Source organism: Rhinichthys klamathensis, unplaced genomic scaffold, assembly GCF_029890125.1.
Source record: "Rhinichthys klamathensis goyatoka isolate OS25496 unplaced genomic scaffold, OSU_Roscu_1.1 h1tg000060l_1, whole genome shotgun sequence".
Lineage (NCBI taxonomy): Eukaryota > Metazoa > Chordata > Actinopteri > Cypriniformes > Leuciscidae > Rhinichthys > Rhinichthys klamathensis.
The window spans coordinates 2525263-2547933 of NW_026606605.1; the positions used below are offsets into that span (position 1 = coordinate 2525263).

At 38.7% G+C, this 22671-nt stretch overlaps 2 protein-coding genes and 1 long non-coding RNA gene across 3 annotated transcripts; 2 read left to right on the forward strand and 1 right to left on the reverse strand.

Moving 5' to 3' along the window:
* The first annotated feature begins 516 nt into the window (after window positions 1-516).
* dlx5a (distal-less homeobox 5a) lies at window positions 517-2608 on the forward strand. The gene is made up of 3 exons (XM_056249661.1): window positions 517-1123; window positions 1540-1724; window positions 2023-2608. Exons 1-3 carry the CDS (start codon window positions 769-771, stop codon window positions 2332-2334), a joined length of 852 nt encoding a protein of 283 aa, XP_056105636.1. The 5' UTR covers window positions 517-768; the 3' UTR covers window positions 2335-2608.
* Window positions 2609-5380: 2772 nt separating this feature from the next.
* On the forward strand, window positions 5381-18767 carry LOC130084315 (uncharacterized). Its single transcript, XR_008806912.1, has 2 exons — window positions 5381-5971; window positions 18399-18767. It is a non-coding gene; the product is annotated as an uncharacterized LOC130084315 (long non-coding RNA).
* dlx6a (distal-less homeobox 6a) lies at window positions 6210-8723 on the reverse strand. Its single transcript, XM_056249662.1, has 3 exons — window positions 7769-8723; window positions 7156-7349; window positions 6210-6870 (listed from the first exon to the last, which is right to left on the reverse strand). Exons 1-3 carry the CDS (start codon window positions 8076-8078, stop codon window positions 6631-6633), a joined length of 744 nt encoding a protein of 247 aa, XP_056105637.1. The 5' UTR covers window positions 8079-8723; the 3' UTR covers window positions 6210-6630.
* Window positions 18768-22671: the final 3904 nt, after the last annotated feature.

A 22671-nucleotide genomic window follows, 5' to 3' on the forward strand; every position in this document is an offset into this window, starting at 1 on the left:
ATAATAGGACAAATTAGCAAAATATTTTTCGGTGATATTAGATATCATAAAATCAGTCACACCAAAGTGCTGTCATGCATTGCTGCCATAAACAAACCCGCCGCAGACACAGATGGACATCCAGTATTGGCCATTTGATTGTTTTTAGTGACAAATGATTGAAAAATATTACACATTTTATGTGTAACAAATATGCAGATTCATATGTAGATTAGGACAGACCAAACAACAATAGCCTATACAAAACAAACAAACAAAAAAATGGTTTAATCTGTTGATTCGTCTGAAAGGATTAAACAAAACAATATCTGGATATGTTATTGTATCTTCGATGAGAGTAGCCAGTTTTGTTCCAACCAAATGTAAGTGAATCAGACATTTCTGCTGGTGAGAGGTAGATTTGCATCCATGGATCAACGGACGTCTTATTTCTGTACGGTGAGCGACTTAGCCTACATCAAATAATAATCAATTTCCCTTTCCATTTGTCTGTAAACATACCATAAATACCTCTATTAAGTTTTTTGTTCTTCTGAAACTGGTTGAACGGGTTGGGGAGTAACTGCCGTCTGCTGTGCTCCTTGGCCAATGGCACTAGATCCTCCCTGCAGTGCGTAACAGCGCAATTTAGGATTTAACCAAGTCTTTGCTGCGGGGCTTAAAGCAGTCTTCAAGAGAGACGCCTGACGCTTGCACACACAATGTTAGTGTAGACTCTGTGGACCCCTATAGAGTTAGACTGCCTTTTTACGTTGTCTTATCCGAACTATGACTGGAGTATTCGACAGAAGGATTCCGAGTATTAAACCTGCAGATTTCCAAAACGCTTTTCAGCTCTCCACGATGCATCATCCATCTCAGGAATCTCCAACCCTACCGGAGTCGACAGCCACGGATTCTGGCTATTACAGCCCTGCTGGAGGAGTTCATCATGGCTATTGTTCACCGAACTCGGGCACTTATGGGAAACCTCTTAATGCCTATCAGTACCAATACCACGGAGTCAATGGATCTTCTGGAAATTACCCTGCAAAATCCTACCCTGATTACGGCTCATACTCCACAGCATATCACCAATATGCCGGAACATATAATAGGGTGCAGTCACAACCGAGCCCGCAAGGTCAGTTAGCTTACTATATTATATTTAAGCACATTATTATTGTTGTTATTATACATAGTAATCATTAGCATGGTCGGCCATTATTATTGAGCATTGTTTGTGATAGTAGAGTTGTTTCTTTTTATAAGGTCTCAATTTTGTAACCAAGTTGGACGAAACATGATTGCATTTAAGTTTCTTTAATGCTATGTGTTTATTATGGTGGGGAAAACCTGCATGTAATATGAAGATAGATTACATAGAAAACAAGAGTAAAATGCGTAAAGATTTTCTGATAAATTATTCTGCTTGACTTTATGCGAGTAGCAATTTTAAAGCACTACGACACTTGACATAAATCACGGCAATAATTACCAACAATCAAGAGAGTGCGTTTCTGTCCCCGTGCATTGATCTAATTTCTGTTCACCCGTCAGAAAAAGAAACAGCCGAGCCCGAAGTGAGGATGGTCAACGGAAAACCCAAGAAAGTCCGGAAGCCCCGCACCATCTACTCCAGTTTTCAGCTCGCTGCTCTTCAGAGAAGGTTTCAGAACACGCAATACCTCGCGCTCCCAGAGAGAGCCGAGCTCGCGGCGTCGCTGGGACTCACGCAGACACAGGTTCGACGACATTTTAACATGTTTTTATTTGATTTTTATTGCAATATCTTTTTATGTAATTCTCAAATAGGTAGGCCTTATTTTTTATAGCCTATTAGCAAAATAAATATATAAAAATGAGCTTGCTGCAGCAAGCGCATAGCATAGACATATAATTTTTTTCATAGGTTGTAAAAATTGTTAACGATATAACAAAAAATATATTATTATGATGTAGGCCTAGAGGTTTGGCAGAAACACGTGCTTTATTTGTTTGTCCCCAGAAACTCAAAAAAAGTTTTTGTTTTTGTTTCCTCAGGTGAAAATTTGGTTCCAGAACAAAAGATCAAAACTAAAGAAGATCATGAAAAACGGCGAGCTGCCTCCAGAACACAGCCCCAGCTCCAGCGACCCGATGGCGTGTAACTCCCCGCAGTCTCCCGCGGTCTGGGACTCACAGGGTCCTCAGAGACCTCACCATCAGCCGCAGAATATTAACACAGCGGCATCCACGTTTCTGGAAAGCGCCAGCGCATCCTGGTATTCCGCCGCCGGGGCGATGAATTCTCACCTTCAGGCTCCGGGCACGTTACAGCACTCGTTGGCACTCGGAGCAGGAACGTTGTACTGAAATTGGTTTATTATTTTGTTGTATATTGGACTGGTGTTAACAATTTTTTTTTGAGGAATATGCAATGTATCGATATGGCAGTCCTAGAAGAACGTGTATAATGTGTAAATTGTGTGCATGTAATTTATTGCATTTGGAAGAATATTAAATGTTTTAAATGGACAATGGACCCAAACACTCTGAATGGTGCCTTGAATTTTGACCTCAACGCGTACATCCGACGATGTGCCAAATCATTAAGGACAACCCCAAATAAATGTGTGTTCTTCTTTAATTATCAAACATTTTGTCTTCTTTAAGGTAAATCGAAACAGATCAACGCACCGAGCACTTTGCTTTAGAGCCCGTCTTAGTTACTTTTCTGTGATTTGTAAAGGGACTTTAACTTTGCAAGCGTGAAAATAAATTTCGAGTGGAAATTATAGAGAAAACCATGATATTGTTTTTACATTTTGGGATCATGTGTTCTGGGCTGAGTCACATTTTAATGGCGAATAAATGGAAAACATTTCTATAGTCTAATTAAAAAGAAAAGAAAAAGGGATTTGCTTCGGTCTTGGTCCTCAGCTAGCCTGATAGCCTACAATTAAATTAATATTCATTATTATTATTATTATTCCAAACAAGTTTTAGATTTGTTTTGTTTTTTTACGTTAGTAGGACTGAATGTTTGATCTACATCTTGATTAAACCCACCCACGACGAACGAAAAAAAAAATTGGTTGTTGGTCTGCCAAACAGTTTGCTCTGCCTTGCTGTCTTTGTGTTCCTTACAATTAGTACCTTTGAATTGTAGTGAGGAGGCGAAGGAACGGCGCGGAGATTTGAGGCAGTCCGCATGCCTGTGGGGGCAAACCGGCTCCAGCGACCACAACCCAGCCCTGACAGATCCTCCTCCTGGAAAAATGCTGAACATCTCATTAAAACCAGCGCTAACATTTCTACAGCTGACTGCCACGGATAAATCGTGAAAAAGGCCACCAGGGCATGGTGGAGATTTATTTGTTGACTATGATATTATTGTAGGCCTATAAAACCTAAATATAAAAAAATCGTCCCAGCGCAGTTTCATGGCTATTTATTATAGTCTACAGGAAAATATTTTGCTCGATGATCGCTTCAATGTTCAAAATAAACGGTTCATCCTTTAAAAATATGACTTGAGACTGATGTTTCCACATACATAAACTAGCTGAGTTTCATGGTTGGGTCAAATATGGACAAACCTAACTGTTGGTTTAAATATCTTTATAAATTTTTTTTAATTAAAAATTTTAACCTAAAGGTTGGGTTTGTCCAACCCAAATGTGGGTTGAAACATCCTGGCATTTTTATTGCATAAAACCCAAGAATTGGTATTTGTCATGTTTTGAACACTGAAATCTTGGTTAACAATAACTAATTTAATTCTAATTCTATTTAATTAGGCATAGGCCTACTGTGCTTTTTTTTTTTTTTGCCTAAACAACCAATCAAAGTGACAAATATCTACCCAAAAGAAACCTATGACATGAGAAAATTGTAGTACGTATTATGCATTTTTTATACCCCCACCACCACCACCACCACCACACACACACACACTCCCACACGCGCTCGCGTACGCACGCTTCACGCTCAAAACATTCACGCCATATATCAACTCATAACTTTGCCTCGCTTTCTATTTCACGTACACAAACACGCTACATCCCATGCTATTATATCGAGAGCCTTGTTAAATTCCAACTCAACATTTTCCACTCAACGAATTCACTGCAAACCGTGTATAAATAATGACAGTTAGCTTTACTGGACACCCTCAACTGTAACACTCAACAATAATTATACTTCCACCAGGATTAGCTCCATTATCATAATCTGGACATTTACAATTATCTATAATTTGCAAAGATGCGCCTGGTTCTTGATTGCAGACGGTTTTTTCCCTAGCTCACCATCTCTAAACAGTGACAGTAATAACGGCTAATTTTGCAGGCAATATATAAGAGGTGTCGGGGTGTGCAAACACTTCCACACCTGGATTTGCTTACTCAACACAAGCGGTACACAGGACCGTCCGCTTTCACAACGATATCTTTATTGAAACATTGAAACCAGAGATTTTGGTCTATGCAAGACAATAAACTTAGCTACCTAAGGTAAGTGTTGTTCCATTAGCCTAGCATGTTGTTTTGTTGTTGGCTAATCTGTGTGCCGCTGATGGGTGGGTGTTGTTATGAACTGCAGTTCGGCTTGTTGGGGAATGCAGGCTATTTTACAGGAAAACGTGTGACATACGAACGCTGGGATCTAAACCGGTCATAATTTGGTGTTTCACCCCTCTCTTTTTCATTTGCGCACACACTAGGAATTATTAGCTTCTTGGTCTTTGGTTAATTCTCATTTAGTCTCGAGGATGTCGGGATCCGCAGCTATAAGATCGTGTCTGTCGCAGTCTGTCAGGGGGCCTATATATGTGTAGGGGCCTTAACTCTCACAAACACATTTTATTTTGAATATTATGAGGAATTATTTATGATTCCTCCAAAGATTATAGCTGTAGAATTTTAGAGTTGAGGCAAACTCTGAATCAACATGCATCAATGTTATTTCTAGGCCTATTGTAAAAATTGTTGGCAATTTCTATTGTAAAATTATTGACAACTTGACCCTAATTATTTAGCCTACTTCAATGAGCTCATTGTTTCTGTCTTCAATTTAATAGCCTACGTTGTTATAGGCTAGCTAACTGCGTGATTTGTATGTAGTCTACATTTCTGAAATAGTATATTGGACACAGTCACCTCTGATAACAGATTACTCTAAATTGTAATGTACACATGCATTTTCTGTAAAGCTGCTTCAAAACGATATGTAGCCTATTGTCAAAAGCGCTATACAAATAAATGTGAATTGAATTGAATAGTTGCAAATGTTAGCTATATTTTTTATCTCTGAGCAGATTACTAAAAAACCAATGACACATGTGTTTTTGACGGTTCCTATTTCAAGATATAGCCTACCTCATGTTCTTATAGGCAGAGCAAACATTTAAATGAACCATCCCAATCCGTTGATGAGGAAACCTTTTTAGAAAATCAAGCCCCATTCTCTGCGGCTGGGGCATCCACGATTTGACAGCTGCAGGGGCTTCTCGTCTCCCTATTCAACATTGTAATTTTAGATAATATCCCAAGTGTTCACTCTCCTGAGCAATTTGTACATGAATAACCGAATAATTTCATCTTTTGTTTCGTCTTTGCCACTTCAAATCCAAATAAAGATGCCTTTTAGTATTAAAAGTGGTAGAAAATTACAGGTAATTATCTTTGACGGTAAAAACGCTGTAATCAGCGGGCTACATCAAAAATTACCCTAATTATGTCTGCATTTATGAGAATGGAAAAAAACCCTCTCTTGGATAAAACCCATAAATTGTCCCAAATATCTCCTTCATATTGAACGAGACTGCAGCTGGATGCTTTGTTCAGGATCGATCCTGTGGCGAAAGGCATTCAGCGTCTCGCAGATCAAGGCAGAGAGAAAGGGGGAAAACATTTTGTCAATACCTTAATAATTGAGCTAGAGAATGACAAGATGGACAAGATGCAGCTCTATTCTGTAGGAAAAACACTTTGAGAAACCACCATCTCGGGTAAGCCATTTTGTTATTCCTTCGTATCTTTCCAGCATTAGAAAAATGCCTTAAGTGGAGGTGATTATTTTCAAATGACTGTGTAAGTTGTTTATAGGTCCTATTTTATATATATTTTTTATAAAGAAATGTTTTCAAATTCAGATTATTCCAATAATCAATTTCATAATTGATTTTTTAAAAGCCAGTTTTTCATAATATCTCCTTAACAAAAAGGAAAAAAGGCACGACACGTTACTTGAAGTCATGGTTTACTCCATTTATGACAAAACATAAAAAGTTTTTAACAACTAAAATCGGACAATATATTTACAATCAAGTTGCTTTCGTTTGCATGATCAAAAACATAAACGCAAGAGGATTGAGTTCGTTTTCAAATGCGACTCAAGCGCGTGACAAAACGTTTCGCTTCCTGTTGGTGATGATTGTGTTTGATTACAGCCAACGTGAGAACAGATTTTTAATCAATCCGTTTAATTTGCTACTGACATTTAGTTCCATTGTCGAGCTTCGCCACACCACATGTCTTCATCCTTCAAAAGAAATCGTCCCCTTAATAGACAGACTAGAATAGGTCTATATTAGGGATGTTAAACCGTGAACTGGTCGAAGACAAGAAGTCAACGTCAAGGCCTCTGGCCTAAAACAGGGCTAGTTGCCTATCTCTGCATGGCGTCCTGATGAGGCGAAGAGTACCAGTGTGAGTAACCGGGCATGTAGCTGTTAGCAGACATGTTTACTCCTTTAGAGGAGGCTGAGACGTCCCAAATAGGAGGAATGGCTGGAGAGCGCGGGGACAGAGCGATGGAGCCGGGCAAAGGGTCAATCTCGTGAGGGTTACCGCCTTGTTTCAACAACTTCTTGAACTTGGACCTTTTGTTTTGAAACCATATCTTTACCTGAAAAGAAAGAAAAATATAAAAAATGGGTTATATCCTATTTAAAGTGAAGTATGTGTCTAATTTAGTTAACATGAGATTTTTTTTGGTCATTATCTTCTTAAACATATACTATAGGTCCATCTTTATTAATTACAAAAATCAGTTATAATACTCAACCAAAATGAAAAGCATAAATCAGTATTAAATTAAATTGAGTCCACATTCCACCTGAGATAGAGCCTAATACCCAACCAAAATGAAAAGCACAATTCACTATTAAATGTAAATGAGTCCACATCTCACCTGTGTCTGTGTGAGCCCGAGAGAGGCAGCCAGTTCCGCGCGCTCTGGTAACGCCAGGTATTGAGTCTGCTGGAACCGGTGATTTAATGCCTGGAGCTGCAAACTGGAATAAATCGTCCTTGGTTTTCTGATCTTTTTGCCTTTTCCGTTGAAACGTATTTCTCCATTTTCAATCACTGTTGTTTTCTGCTGTTCTGAAAAGGGTGAATATTGTGGAATGATTCCCGCACATAAACATTTATAAGAATTTTAAATGTGATTTTTTTTGACAAACACAAATTTGTAACGTTCTTTCAAGCATCATATAGCATAATTACTTTGTCTGTCATATTTAGGAAATAGCATGAAGTGACATGTCGAGACTGAGACAATTAGATGCTAATTATAATTTGTAATGGTGGGTAGAATCACTGGCGGAACGCAATAAATCATTTTGAGAACACAGTTATTGCTGACATACGACGGGCAAAACTGGGCGAGAACAAAGGGGAACGGGTACGGTGTCTTAGATGAGAACTGTGAATTTAATATTTTATCGACATACGGCTTTCCTCGTAGCCTATAGTTCAACAATGAAAACAGAGCTGGATCTTTACGCATGTAATACGCTTACCTGTGGCGTCTAACCTGGTCTGTGCTCCGCTGGCGTTACTGTAGGACGGCAGGTACGGACTGTGGTGGGGATGGCTTACATAGGAGTAAGGTAGCGACCTGTTATAAGAGTTTGAGCCGGAGTACGGAGAGCTGTCGTGCTGATGATGATGATGATGAGACCCGGAATGGAGACAGTGGAGCGGATAATGGCTGGCGGCCATTGACGGGGAGCTCTGTTGTGAGTGCGATTGCTGTCCAAACTCCATGAAAGCAGATTTTGACGAGTCTTGAGCCTCCAGACCGTCAGCCATCGTAGTCATGGTCATCATCAAATTTTCTGCTTTAAGAGCACTTACCCCCTATCTCTGAAGTCCAAATGAGTCCTTTCGTTGTGTTCGTTTCTTTCTCTCCTTGGTTAGGGGATATTGCGTTATTACCTCCACAATTTATCCTTTTTTTGTCCTGTAATTCTCACGCGGTATGGTGGAAGGTGGGCTTGAGTAAAGGCAGAGATTTTAAGGTGGATTCTGTTAAATTTGAGTCCTTGCTTCCAGACTTGATGCAGCCACTACAAGTAAAATGGTTTGTCTCCAAAGGGCAGCGCCTTCCGATTGGTCATTCAACCTAACGTCATCAGTTCTCTGCTTTAGCTGAGACTTCACAGTGAGTTAACCTACCTTAACAGCTCCCACCGTAGCCATAACCATGTGGAGAATAATAATGCTGGGATATCCCTCTGATATTCACAAAATTCCCACTCAGATACGACTCCAGAGACAATGTCGCGCGCTGCTATCGAAGTAGCCTAATTAATCGCGTGGTTCGTAACCACAGCTCGAGGTGCCAAATATCGCTTAGCCTACAAACCGCAAAAACACCATACAAATCGAATCGTTTTATAGGATATAGAGAATATATTGCCATATATGTACGACTAAAAAGTCATTTTATATGGACGGTGCAGTCTCAATGCATTTGCAAAACAGAAGAAACCACAACAGTAAAATAATAATAGCCAATAGGCTAAATACAAACACAGAACGATACATAAATAATTAAGGAGATTTACAGTAGCCAATAGAATAAAAAATATAAGGCATGCATATTAAGTGAAAATATGCGGTGTCAAAAGAATAGTCTATAAAAGCAATAGTTGTAACTTGTAAGCCTCTTCAGAGAGGATTCACGTGAACTATAAACACGCCAGATATGGTCTGGTTTAATTAAGCCCCAGTCACTGAAAGGCCCGGGTTAGTGACAGCCTTTCCTCGTATAATCACGAGCCAGTCACAGTTGAAAATATATGCAAATTACGAGTGGAGTTTGTGGTTTGGCAAATCGCGATCGCATTATAAACCACGATGTAAATATACCCTACAACTGCAAGGCTTTCTTCATTCTCATTTCACTCAATTTTTATTTTATAGACAACGAGTTTCCTCATGATATGGCATACATTTACTTGAAATGGTAATGAAAAAGCAATTACGGTCGCAATCAGTTATATCCAAATTCTCTTTGATTATCCGTTACACTGTATTCAGACTGGCGCTATAAAATTAAGAACAATTCGTCTGTAATGATTATGGACCTTGTTTATTTTGGGAGGTGGATTAAAAGTGGATATAGCATAAATTATCCGCTAATTATACACCAGTGTCGCCTCAATTATCCTCTTATCAAAAATGGTAGCCCTAAATGCAGCATTTAGTTTCAATTTTCTCCCTTTCTGTAACAAGAACTGCGTACCTTGCTATTATTACCAGGGATGTTATTTACTTTGCCGGATTTAAGAGTGCACAAGCGGCGTAGATAACCATTTTCCATGGTGGACTGAACTTGGGAGAGACAGAAAGGCATCTGGTCGCTCTGAACGCTTGTGGATTTCTTCTTATAGTCAAGATATCAAACATTTCGAGTTCAAATGAATTGTGCATGCAGGTAAGAGGAAACCTGGAGAATTTGAACAATTTCCTCAATGTGTGAATGTTTTTGTTTCCTTTTTTGAATTTTATAAAAAGCTGTGTCATAATTTGCTTAAATGCAATTGTCAAATGAGCTAACATTAGTGATCAGGAATTTGATTGATTATTGCTGCTGCATGATCAGTTTGAAAATGTTTGTCGAGCAAGTGAGAGCGAAACCAGATACATAGCCATGCATGGTACAAACATCTTCCAATTATGCTTTCTTGCTGGCATTTAAGTGCTTAATTGATCGAGAATTCATGGTTTGGTACCTTTAAAATGACTTCCTTTTTATAAAACCTGCGTTGACACTTTATATTTGACAGTTAAGAACATAAATCTAGAATGGTTATATTTCCAGGGACTGATAAAATCATTCGATAGAAGTTGACAAAATTCTACAACAGGCCAGTGGATCCGTTTCAGCGTATCTTGACCACAGGACGCGTATTTCAATTAAAACTCAATAGCCTCTATTTACAAGCTGTTGAATGATCGTAAATGGTGTTGTGTTTCTACATAGCCTAAATTGTATTTCAATATCTAAAATGAAAAACAAAATTGCGCATTCCAAGTATGAGGAGATAACCTTGAGATAACCGTTTTGATAAAGTTAAAATTGACACTTAAAAAATAAATGACATTTTATTATATATATATTTGTATTATAATGGAGTCTACTTTCACCAAAACCAAACTCGATCACCTACCAAAAAAAAAACTTTATTTCAATTTCTTTAACTAAAAATGTGTTATGTTGTATTTTTTATTAGGCTATAGGCTATTTTTATTTAATTTTATTGCTGAGAATATTAAAGCAACGCATGTGTAAACCCATATGCAACATATTACAAATCTGTCAAAAATAAAAAGAAAGAGAGGGGTCTGTGTGGACATGCCGCGCTCGAGTGCATCCATGCAGCCCTATCTGAGCTTTAACAAAACTACTTTGAAATGGATTCGCCTTCATTCCGAAGAGCGCACGACCTTCTTGTCACTGGTCCGAACAGACATGTTGACCGGCTCGGATTGTAGAGCGTTTCCAGTCCAGCAGAGGCGGCTGATCGTACTCTCTCTGCCGAACACACACACACACACACACACACACACACACACACACACACACACACACACACACGCAGGCGTCGACGGATCTCCGTGGCTGTTGAGCAGAGGAAGTGGCGAGGCAAAGCGAACGCAGATGATAGCACGCGCAGCTGTCGGTATTCTGCGCGAGATCACTACAATAGAAATCAGGAGAGGAGAACAAATATCACCAGACCCCTCCCTGCCATTTAGGTCACATATTAAAGCACGCATTTTATTTCAGAACTCTTTCACTTAATATCTAACTTTAGGCCTATTTAAGTTAAAGACAAAAAAAGACAGAGGCCCTTACTGAAATAGGTGGAGGTATCGGCTTCATATGATGCATTAATTCGATTCAAACAGACTGTAGGTCAAACATTTCAAATATTAAAAAATAGTCACTTGCTCATTATTAATGTTTAACATTTTAATATGATGGTATAAAAACTGACCACAAAACAAGGACCTTTACATCGAAATATAGACCCACTTAATACTTGCTGTGTTTTTGAGCTGTTCGGCTAATTCTCGTGCATATAGATTAGCTACTACCCATTCTTGCTAAAAGCTCCACCTGTGGGTTGATGAATGTAGACTAACTTCACACTAACAGTGGTCACGGTTTGGTGACCAGAGCATAATTGTCCTTTTTTCTTATAGCATGAGCAAATTAAAATGAGAGAGGCCTATAATGTCATATAGCATTAGCTTTGTGTCTCTGTGCATTTGACGTTTCATCCCAATGTACAACAAAGAGGTTTGTTTATCTCTAGGAAATAAGAACATAAGGCTGTGTAGTAGCTACACAGATCTGAAAGGATACTTCAATGTTCAATGCCAAATTGCAGCCAACACAGAGGTTGCCTCTTATGAACATTAATTTTCAGTTCATCTAAATGAACGTGGCTCTGCTGAAAAATCTTTTATCTTTTGAGAATGTTGTACAATTGAGAACAGTGGGATTTTTCGGGGTTCTTTTTCGACTTAATAGAAGACATTATTAGCTCTGACAGCACACGGCTCAGGTCTGGGGGAGAGGATTTTCTAGAGAGATGACAGACAGGAAGGCCAGCAATCACAGGCTTTTTTATCCGAATGTACTGTTCGATGCCGTTTATCCCTGATGATAGAAAATTGCTCTGTTGCCAGGACGCGGCTGCTGAAATAGAGGGCAAGAGCAACATTTCCATTTTCCAGTTTGAAAGCCATTGAAATGAATTAGTAAAATGAAAAAAGAAAAAAAAATCCCGCGGTAAACAAAGAGGGGCAAACAAAGATACACTTTATTTCCTTGCGCCGAGCCCCCTTTCATTTTGTAAAATTTCGTTAGCTGCTTTTCTGAGGCTTTGAATTCAAAACCGAATTCAAAATAATGCGCTCCTGATGTGCACCAGAGATAATTACACATGTTCAATAGATTCTAAATGTAAAGCAAAGTGCAATTTGTTCCTTTTTGCGTATCACTGCAACATTTGATCACATATTACAGTTTACAATATCACTTAATACATTTTGAAGGTCAATTGAAATATTTGCACATTCATTAAATTCGTACAATAATAAAATAAATCGCACTACATACGAAATTAATCATTTTGACAAGTGGCTTGTCATTCGCCTCGTAATCGTATATTGATAATATTTCTTAACGTGTAATCCACAAAGTCTCGGGGAGGAGTTTGTCAGAATATTACTTGTTATGACAGTTTGAAAACACACCCAACGAATAGTGGGTTTACGTGTCATGACAGACACATGCTTTATTGTTATTTGGGTGTGCAGTGGCCGACCACAACATTCGGTAAACAACCGCGCGGAAAAAAAAACGATGCTCGAATAACCAACACTCCTTGTCCAGGCATTTCACAGGTGAAAAAAGCCAAGTTTACAAGACTAGCAACAAGACAACCATATAATCATAATTTTGATAAGCTACAGCAGAAGTTGTCATTGCTCCCCGAAACGGGGAAAGTCGTAAATATTAACAGCAGGAGATCAGTCATTTTCACGCGTGACAGTTGCCTGTAAATGTTAAACTGATAACTGTACGATAAACAACGAAATAAGAATGATAGTGAGAATAGCCTAATACATTTTTTTTTTTTTTTCAGAACATCATTCACTTTGTTTATTCACATGATCATTCTCTTTGATCTCTAAAAGCGGGTGAAATCAATGGCTATTTTAATATTTACGTGAAACGGAGATCCTGTGGCCTTGGAAGGATAGTATTTTGCATATGAATCTTTGCATGTGCAGGTGGTTTACCCCGACGATGTCTGCTTGTATTAAAGTAAAACATTTTACCCATGCAGTTACATGTGCATTACCTTGAATGCCTGTCCGCTTTGTCTGAACATAGCTCATGTCCTGCAGTACATTTGCCTGAGCTATTTATCCACCCATAGTCATTATTTATAATCATTGCTATTAGCTGGCTCTGATAGATTTTGATCTTTGATTGAAGCTGGTCCACCTAATCTGATTGGAGGGACCATGGTTACGGTTTCTTTGTGTGTTAATCATGTATCCATAAAACACAACATAGCAATTGTATTTACTCAATTGTGTGCTGATATTTTGATTTTTCTTTTTGGAAATACAGCTGAGAATTGCAGTGACAACAATAGCAAAAAATAATATTCTAATTACAAGTCGATATTTATTAAAATAATGCTGTAGCTCATCGAGTTTTATGCTGGTATTTGGTGGGATGATGTTGCGTGTGATTTAAGTAGTTTCCCTGATCTGAATTTCCTGAGGTCAGGTGAGGAAGTGGCACAAACAATGAAGCACGGACAATAATCGTTTGCCTGAAACTCAAGAACAGTGAGTTTGATGAGGCGTAAAAACAGCCGAGAAAAAAAAGTCACACCTGGAGAACCGCCTTGTGCCACATTCATTCTCACATGAAAACCAGTCTGCAGGAGCTGCGTGGCTTTCTCAAGCTCCTGTTCAGGGCTAAATAGAGCCAAATTACAAAGACTGCCTGAAACTACAAACTTCCACATTCTAGCTGATGAAGAACATTTGAAATTCACTCACAAAAGGTTCTGCGGGAGATATAAAGACTGCAGAGTTACACCAATGAAGCTGTGAAGCCATGAATGGCTGGTCGCCAAAAATTAATGCTTAAAAACACAAGCTGTTTAATTTAGCCATATTTGTAAAGGTGGGAAATTACTGAAATATTTGCAGAGAATTAAACTCCAAGTATGAAATAGCAAGTCTGAGGATTTATGTATTCTATCAGACATTCTATTAAGCATATTCGTATAAAAACATTAGTCTCGGGATTTGTCTATGTTTTTGCATAGTAATGATGAATTAATGGGTGTAAGGTTAATGGAAGACACAACATCTCTTCCATTTATTTCAGATTAAATGCTTTGAAGGCACTAAAGGTGATAAATTATGTTTGTGTAGATTGAAAAAAAGTTTGTTTTTTTAGAAAAAACAAACAAATCTTATCTAACAAATGAGAAGGCCTTTAAGATTTTCTCATAAGCATGCCAGTAAACTATCTTGGCCTTTTGTGCGGTAACATTAACCAAACAAGTGTAAAAAAAAAAAACAGCCAGAATCAAACAAAACAAACAAATAGTGTGTAAATTCAATCTGAATTTATTCATAAGATCATTTGAACAAATGTGGTTAAGCTCAAGCTTGGTAATGCGGTGCAAAACAAATCCCCTTCAGCATTTATTTTCATAAACTTTAACAACCATTTCAGTTGAAGGGTTTTAGGCTTTTCCCATTTTATCAAAACACACGCCGGCAATCACAGTGATACTGATAACTGCTCTTGGAAATGCATTAAACCATAGAGCTCATTCAATCAATGTAAGGAGAGGGTGTTCAAAAGAATGCTGAAAATACAGTCAAATAAATCTACAGGATGATCGTACCAAACATATGAGAGGCAAATGTAAAGAAGCTTTCCGCACACTATACATGAGAGCTGGCATAGAAATAACAGAGATGCGGGTATGTTTTTATAGTGCTGGAAATCATCTCCATATAGAGCAGCAAAGATGAAGGACAGTGGGAACGTTGTTCGTGTTTGGATCCGGATCAAAATGGATCTGATCACACCAGACTTGGACATGTGGCGGTTTGAACGGCATGGCAGGGGTGGTGAGCTGTCAATCTTAAGCTCTCATGCTCGCCTCAACCGCTTTCCTTCTTTTCCAAAAGCCAGCAGACCAGCGTAGGAAGAAGGCGAGCGTTTGTGGAGTCCAAAACCCTCGACTATTCAAGCGAAACCAGCATCGTTTGATGTGTCACAGCTGGCCAGAGTAAAGCTTTAAACTATGATATATTTAAAATAACTGAGGATTTGATAACAATGATTGCATTGTACACAAGCCACTCTTTTTCGTTGTGTTTCAGTAGCATCGTAATCAGGTGGGTGTGCAAACGCTCTTCCTAAATAACAATGGAAACCTGGATGAAACAATGTTATTGTTTTGTTTGACACGTCCGCTTTAGAATTCTATTGACTGAATATGAAGGACCTCTCCTCTCCTCTCCTCTCCTCTCCTCTCCTCTCCTCTCCTCTCCTCTCCTCTCCTCTCCTCTCCTCTCCTCTCCTCTCCTCTGTTTCTACAGCTGCAGTGAGTGAGATATGACCAGAGAATTGGCCTCTGGGAGAGCAGCAAGCCATCCTGGTGCTATTAGGCTCGTGGCTAATAATAGGTGTTTCAGTCCGGGGGAAGATCAATCAGGGGGAATCATGGGGAATGTTCTGAGGAGCGCTTTTACACATCTGTCCAGATGGATGAAATTACACTTGTCTGTTTTTAGTTGCATTACTCCCAAATTGGCTGTCTACTTTTTTCTCTCTTTCTCTCACTCTCCCCTCATTCATGTGTCAGTGGTCTACTAAAAGGATTCAGCGCTAAACTCCCTGTCATTTTGGTCTTTCCTCGCTCGCGTTGCCCTCTCTGCTCAGTCACCTTATTTACGTTCTTGCATTCAATAAGCTGGACGTTAAAAACAATGTAAAATATGCACACAAAAAAATGGCACACAATCCTGACGTTAGTGCTTTTATAACACTTTCGGATAATTTGATCACATTTATGTCATGAACAATAAAAGGGTCAATGAAAGCTGAGAGATACTACTTGATGCAGTTGCTGAAAATCATATTCAAAAAAAGTTTTTTTTGCAATAAAAACTTCCTACAAACATCATATACAAACTACAAAGTGGGTTCCTTAAGCCTGAAAACAAATAAAAAAATAATATATATGTTTTGACTTTTTAATCTGAAAATAAGCAGTTGAGGATTTAAAAAAAACAAACATTATGAGGTAAAATGGATGAATATTAGTATATATAATATAGTCCCCCGTAGTCAATAATTGTATCCCTTAAAACTCATATTTGATCACCAAAATTACATATTTAAATGTTTTTTCCTTGAAAAAAAACCTTCATGCCTAAAAATAGCTTGAATGTAACTCCCTTGCCTCATCTAGTATACACGGTTCTATTTATATGCAAATGAGCCCCGCCTCCACTCACAGCAGCTCAGAGATCCACTGTGACCATCGCACGTTGACCTGATTGGTTACAAGGTAGTTTGTGACGTCAGAAACACCAGCGATTTTAAAGCGTGTTTTTGAGACTGTCTTTGGTTCACCGCAGTTTTAAAGGAAAAATACTCAGCAATGGTGTTGACTTATGAATTTGCACATGGATTATCTTGAAGCATATTTAAAACACCACATAGACATATAAACAACATCAAAAGCTTGATTTTTACCATTTTAAGATTTCTAGTTTTCTAAGACAGTTCACTAATCATGCCAAAAGGCAATTTTTTTAAAGTTATGAGGTAAAAATGGACAAATATTTAAGATTTCTAGTTCACTAATCACACCATTATATACATTATCAAATTTTTGGTTTTAAAAAAGTAAAAATTGGGGAAATATTTGAGATTTCTAGTTCAATAATCACTCCGTTATAGAAAAGGTGGTTACACTTTATTTTATACTATCCTTGTTACACGTTACAGTTAAAATAGGAATAACTATTATTTAGCATAATTACATCCAACTAACATTAAACCAAACCCTAATCCTAACCCTATAGTAAGTACATGTAGTTAATTAACATTACTCATTAATTACACTGTAGCAAGGACACCTTAAAATAAAGTGTAACCCAAAAGGTCAAATTTCCTTTATGCCGACAATATAATATGCAATTACAAATGTTGTATTAAAGAAGAAATTTCCCCTGGTGTTCTCAGTCATTTGGACCCCCACTGTTTTTCTCATCAGCTCTGCTATCTCTATCATTTAAAACATATAATTACACCCATTTGCATTGTGCAGCTGCACTCACAAATCCCCAACTTTCCCATCCAAAACAATGATATTTGCAGTACTCGTAGTAAATCGTCAGAAAAGTAAAAACCACCGTAGCCGGTGCTCACGCGAGTGCAGATTCTCTAAAAGCAATGCTTTTGGACCCCTATCCCTATGAAACAGAGATTGCGAGCGAAAGGACACACGAGAAGGTGTGAAACTGAGGCATTGAAATCCTGACCTGCAGTAACCCTTGAATAGGTGAGTGCAGCTGAGGAGGTAACCACATGCTGGACAGCCCGCTTGCAATGCAGCACCGGCAGTTATCCAGCACAATGTGTCAGTCAGAGAGTGGGGCATAGAGGCTGAGAGGGGTCATTTACAGACTACCAAACAGCTGTATGCATCTGTGCTTCTCAACCGCGACGGCTGACAGCTCGAAATTTCTGATACTTGAAAGTGGCTGTCTGGCAAGTTGTATTGAATTAGCCTTTTTCAGATTACGCCCTCCTGAGTTCTTAAACGGACCGTTGTCACTTCGATCAAAACTCCCGAGACTGATTTGCTTGCGCCGTGAATTTGCACAAGCATCTCTGCCGTAGTCACAATGGGCTCACGCACACAATACGGGGAAATTACCTCTCAAGAAAGACACAGCGGGATACTTTTTATCAGAGAAAATGAATACTGTACGTCATTGTTGATTCTAAGCCTGCAGAGAACCTGATTTGAGATGTTCTCCTATTTTTGATTGGCCAACATTGAGAGATATTTCAAGCACTGAGCAAGCTGTCTGAGAAGAAAGACGCAAGCTCGATGACCAGAGGAAGAAAATCAAGGCTCCCCAATGTGTTACTCCTGGCAACGGGGGGAAATTAGCATTGACATATAAGCGAGGCCACGGAAAGGCCTCTGGGTATTTTACGGCTTGAAAAGTGACAATCAAAGTAGATGTAAAGACATCCTCCCTGTTCTATTTATATTGAAATCAGCTATATTTCCAGAAGGAAGAGCGGCGAACTTATAATGAATGTATTTTGTTCATTTCACCGTCGTGCCTGTTTGCCCCCCCCCGCTGTGGTAAACAGAATATGACTCTCATAGCGGATGCATTTCAGGCCACTCACAACACGCTAGTGAGGCTGAGGCATGGCCTCCCTCATTTTCCACAAAATTCAGCTCTCGCGATTGCCAACACATAATGATAGCATCTTCCAGAGTCACTGAGGTGTCCCACTGACGCGCCAATATTCTCTCTGTCATATTGCAGGAAATTCAGCGCCGACTACCCAGGAGTTCCTGCCGTCTACATGCATCAGAAGTTGTTTTGTTAATCGAAATAAAGGGCGGATTGCATGATCCAAGGCACGGAGCGGCTCGCCATTTTCTCGCATTACATGACGGCCTTACCAGCGAGGAGGAATATGCATGAATACATTAAAAGGTAATGAGGAAGCTGTCAGGAGAGGGTCGTTCAGGGCAGAGCTTGGCGTTGGAGAGCTTTCAGAGCATTACGTGATGGACTTGTCATCTCGGCACGAGAAGCAAAGAGGGGTGGAGTTCAACGGCGTGGACAACAGCATCTCACTGCTCAATGTTTTGTATTTTCACTGCTAAATTAAACAATATGATATATGAACTCTGTCTTTTCCTCAAGTATGAATGAAAACACTGACTTTGTGAATACGTTTAAAGGGATAGTACATTTTGTCAATACTTACCCTCAAGATGTGCAGAACACAAAAGAAAATATTTGGAAGAATGTTGGTAACCAGACAGTTGACGATAGCCATTGACGTCCAGAGTAGGAAAAAATACTATGGAAGTCAATGCGTGCCGTCAACTGTCTGGTTACCAACATTCTTCAAAATATCTTCGTTCGTGTTCAACAGAAGAAAGAAACTCATACAGGTTTGGAACAACATGAGGGTGAGTACACAAAATTTAAATTTTTTTGGGTGAGCTATCCCTTTAAAGACAGACAAAGAAGGACCCAAGGATAAATTATCATTCTCAATCATTTTTAGAATGTTCACACCTCTTGATCAAGGCAGCGTGGAATCGCATAATGGAATGTCATGGCAACAACACCTGGCAACAGTTTATCCAAGTCCTCCTCATGCCCCTCCCCCCAAAACCGAGAGCGCTGGAACATTATTTCTGTGAGACAGAAAGCCCTATGAACAAATAATGGGTGAGCGCCAGTTTAAATAAAGTATGGTTTATGACTTGTGGTCAGGACCGTCTCTCTTTTTTAAAAAGTGTGCTGTGTAAAAACAGCTGCCAACATTTTTTTCTCCATACGGTTATAATACAAAGTCGTTTTTTCCCCCTCCTCACAGTGAGAGATTCAGTCAATAAAAGAACCGGCAGTAGACCAGTAGTCTGCAGCCACAGGAGAATGGAACAAACCGCACACGCCAAAACAAACTGGTGCTCCTTTCGCGATTTTTTCAGTTCGGGCATTTTAAATGAAACATTTACAGTCCTTTTCAAGATTCAAGATTCAAGATGAATTTTGCGCAGGGTTTTGCGACTTGCCCTGTTTTGCTTTCGACATCAACAAAAAGACTAGAGGGATTCATTTCTATACGCATCCCATTGGATTTCGGAAATATATCTGAGGCCAGGTCCAGGTGTTTTGGTCTAATTCACAAACAATCAGGCTGTTGGGGATCAGACCAATTACCCAAACGAATTGTACAAAACCGAGAAACAGACACAGCAATTTTCTACTTCCATTTCTATGTGCCACTGCAATTATAGATCATCAGAAACTGTCATTAAGTAACACTAGGCTTGTATTAAGACCATACAGACTCTAGTCACTGTCTTGCAACTACAAAAGAAGGCGTCCATTAACACGGTTTGCTTAGAAAAAGTCACTGGCCTTTAAACGATGATGACGACAGCGAGAAAAAGCAACACTGGATTTTATTTGTATGCATCAACAAAACCAGCTATCAAACACTTGATTATTGGGCTGGTCAAAATTACAGTCAAACAAATGCTCAATGTATGGAAACAGCTACAGTCACACAGTTGTACATATTAAGCCATTGCAGCCCTGAGAAAGTGAGAACTGTGCTGATTCATTTTAAAGTGAGACACACTAATAAGTAAGGTTTCATAAATCATATTTTAGACCCTATTGGGAATTGAGTTTTATGGATATCTTTTAAGGTTGGTGACCAACACAGCAAAGCACTTAAGAAGAATTCATTTTTCCAGCACTCAAATGTCTCCACTGAGTTATGCAGCCATTCCCAATTCCCAAGTCCTCATGCTGAATTAAAACCGATTTAGGTGGGAGAATTAAAGCGGGAGCTAAAAAGGAGCAGAGGTGCATTATACACCAGCTCGTAAAGTTGAGAAAAGTCATTCATTTTAATACACACCAATCAAGCTGTTGAGTGACTTACTGTATGTGAAGTTTTTACCGTGATGACATCTCTCTGTGCAAACAGACAACCTGGAGTGCGACTAAGCACATTAACTCAGCAGACAGACGGCGCAGTTTACTTTAGCACCACTAAAACACATGAAAAAAAGACACATGTACATTACTACTCATATTTAAGATGACTTAAATCAAGGTTATTCATCAAAAACTGACATGTGAGGTAAGACAGAATGTACACAGCTAAACAGGAACTATTCTGAGACAATGCAGATGCCAAGACACAATGAACACAAGGCGTCCTTCCCACAATATACAGATATTGCTCAACAATAATTTTAGTTTATTTGATTTATTTTTGCTAACCATTCAATTTATGTGAACAACTAGACCTCGCTATATGAGGAAACATAGGGCTGGGCAACGATTAATCGCGAATAATCGCATCCAAAATAAAAGTTTGTGTTTACATAATATATGTGTGTGTACTGTGTATAATTATTCTGTATACAAAAATTCACACACATGCATGTATATATTTAAGAAAAATTTGTTATTAATATATAATATAAATTATGTATAAATATATATACAGTATATACATGCAAATATTTCTTAAATATATACATGCATGTGTGTGTATTTATATATACAAAATTAATCGTTGCCCGGCCCTAATATATATATAAATTACATTATTTCTCATTTTTTTATAATTTTATATTTTCATTTATAAACATGCAAAATTATAAAGAAATTACATATATTTAATACTTATTAAAAAATGATTCTTTTCTTTACACATCATTTCACACCGTTTTTCATCAAATTTTAAAGTTCTCTTTACAAAGAAAATTAATAATAAAAGCTGGAAATAAGTTATAAATAAGGAAAGCTGGAAATAAGGAAAAATAATGGTTTACTATGTATGCCATCATTTTTCAGGATTTGTAATTCAAGGATTTGTTCATAATTTTTTCACAATTTCATAATTTTAATCCATTCTTTTAAATGCTACCAAGACTAACACAAGGCATTCTTGTGATTTCAACAAAACCAGCTAGATACAAGCCAAAGACTTTATATTTAACTTTTAGTGGACGGTTTTTAAATCACTGGAGGTTAATACGGTGCAATAAGCCCCACCTTCTCAATAAAAGAGCCAATCGCCAATTAGTAAAGTCAATGCATCATTGCAGGTGCTCCGTTTGCTATAGAAACGGTCAGTGTGACGCTCTCCTAGGACTGCACATGCGCACTGGCTGCTCCAGCCCAAAAAATTGCCATTTTTTTTACATGATTTGAGCATTTGGAAACAAAATTTATGAGACAACTTAAAGGGACTCTGTTCAAGCTTAGTAAGCGATCACAATTCACAACCAAACAACCAAATGTTTAGGTTTGAAATGCATAAAAATGATATTAAAAAGACATAAAAACATATGGTACTAGCCCAATATGGCAAGTGACAGTTCCATCAACTGTCCCTGAAATTCTCGCTCCATGAATTGGCGCTCAATTTGATGTATTACATTAAGACTTTGCCTGGAAACTGTTCAGTGACAAATTGTTTAAAGACTTCTCAGCGGTTCTATGTTTATCTTGCTGGGTCTTAAGTGGTCTTATGAAAATAACAGTAGTGGCCTTTCTGAGCCACATATGTAGCAGGTAAGTCTGGCATCAGTATTGCAATGTATCTGATCCCTGGTGAAAGTTCCTGATGAAGTGCTTAAAGAGGTAGATGGCGAGAGTGCATAAATATTGCTTCTTTGACCTTGGTTTAAGCTAGCTGTTAGGCCGTGAAAGACGATAAACTCCCTAAAGAGGGGCTGACTGTGCACGTCAGATAGAGGACTGTCAGGGTTAAAGTCTGTCTTCAGACACCGAGAGGAGGCTGTAACGGAGCCGGGCCAAAGGCTGCAGGAGCCAGGAGCTCCTGCCAGGACTGTGTGGTAGAAAGCCGTTAATGAGCATTGTAAAGCTCTTAAACATAATGATCTGGACTTCTCTCCCAGTGCTAATGTCTATCACATGCCCAAACCCGATCGGCACTGCAGCACATGTCCAGGATGAGACTGGAGGATGGAAACAGTGGACAGAAGGAGACAAGAAGGCCTGCTTGGTATTAAACTGTTAGTTCATC

What these genes read in the sequence shown, in the direction of transcription:
- dlx5a (XM_056249661.1), top strand. Translation starts at nt 769, where the DNA reads ATGACTGGAGTATTCGACAGAAGGATTCCGAGTATTAAACCTGCAGAT. An exon ending in GTCACAACCGAGCCCGCAAG is followed by an intron (nt 1,124 to 1,539) that starts GTCAGTTAGCTT and finishes TTCACCCGTCAG; the next exon opens with AAAAAGAAACAGCCGAGCCC. An exon ending in TGGGACTCACGCAGACACAG is followed by an intron (nt 1,725 to 2,022) that starts GTTCGACGACAT and finishes TTGTTTCCTCAG; the next exon opens with GTGAAAATTTGGTTCCAGAA.
- dlx6a (XM_056249662.1), bottom strand. Translation starts at nt 8,078, where the DNA reads ATGATGACCATGACTACGATGGCTGACGGTCTGGAGGCTCAAGACTCG. An exon ending in GACCAGGTTAGACGCCACAG is followed by an intron (nt 7,350 to 7,768) that starts GTAAGCGTATTA and finishes CACCCTTTTCAG; the next exon opens with AACAGCAGAAAACAACAGTG. An exon ending in TCGGGCTCACACAGACACAG is followed by an intron (nt 6,871 to 7,155) that starts GTGAGATGTGGA and finishes CTTTCTTTTCAG; the next exon opens with GTAAAGATATGGTTTCAAAA.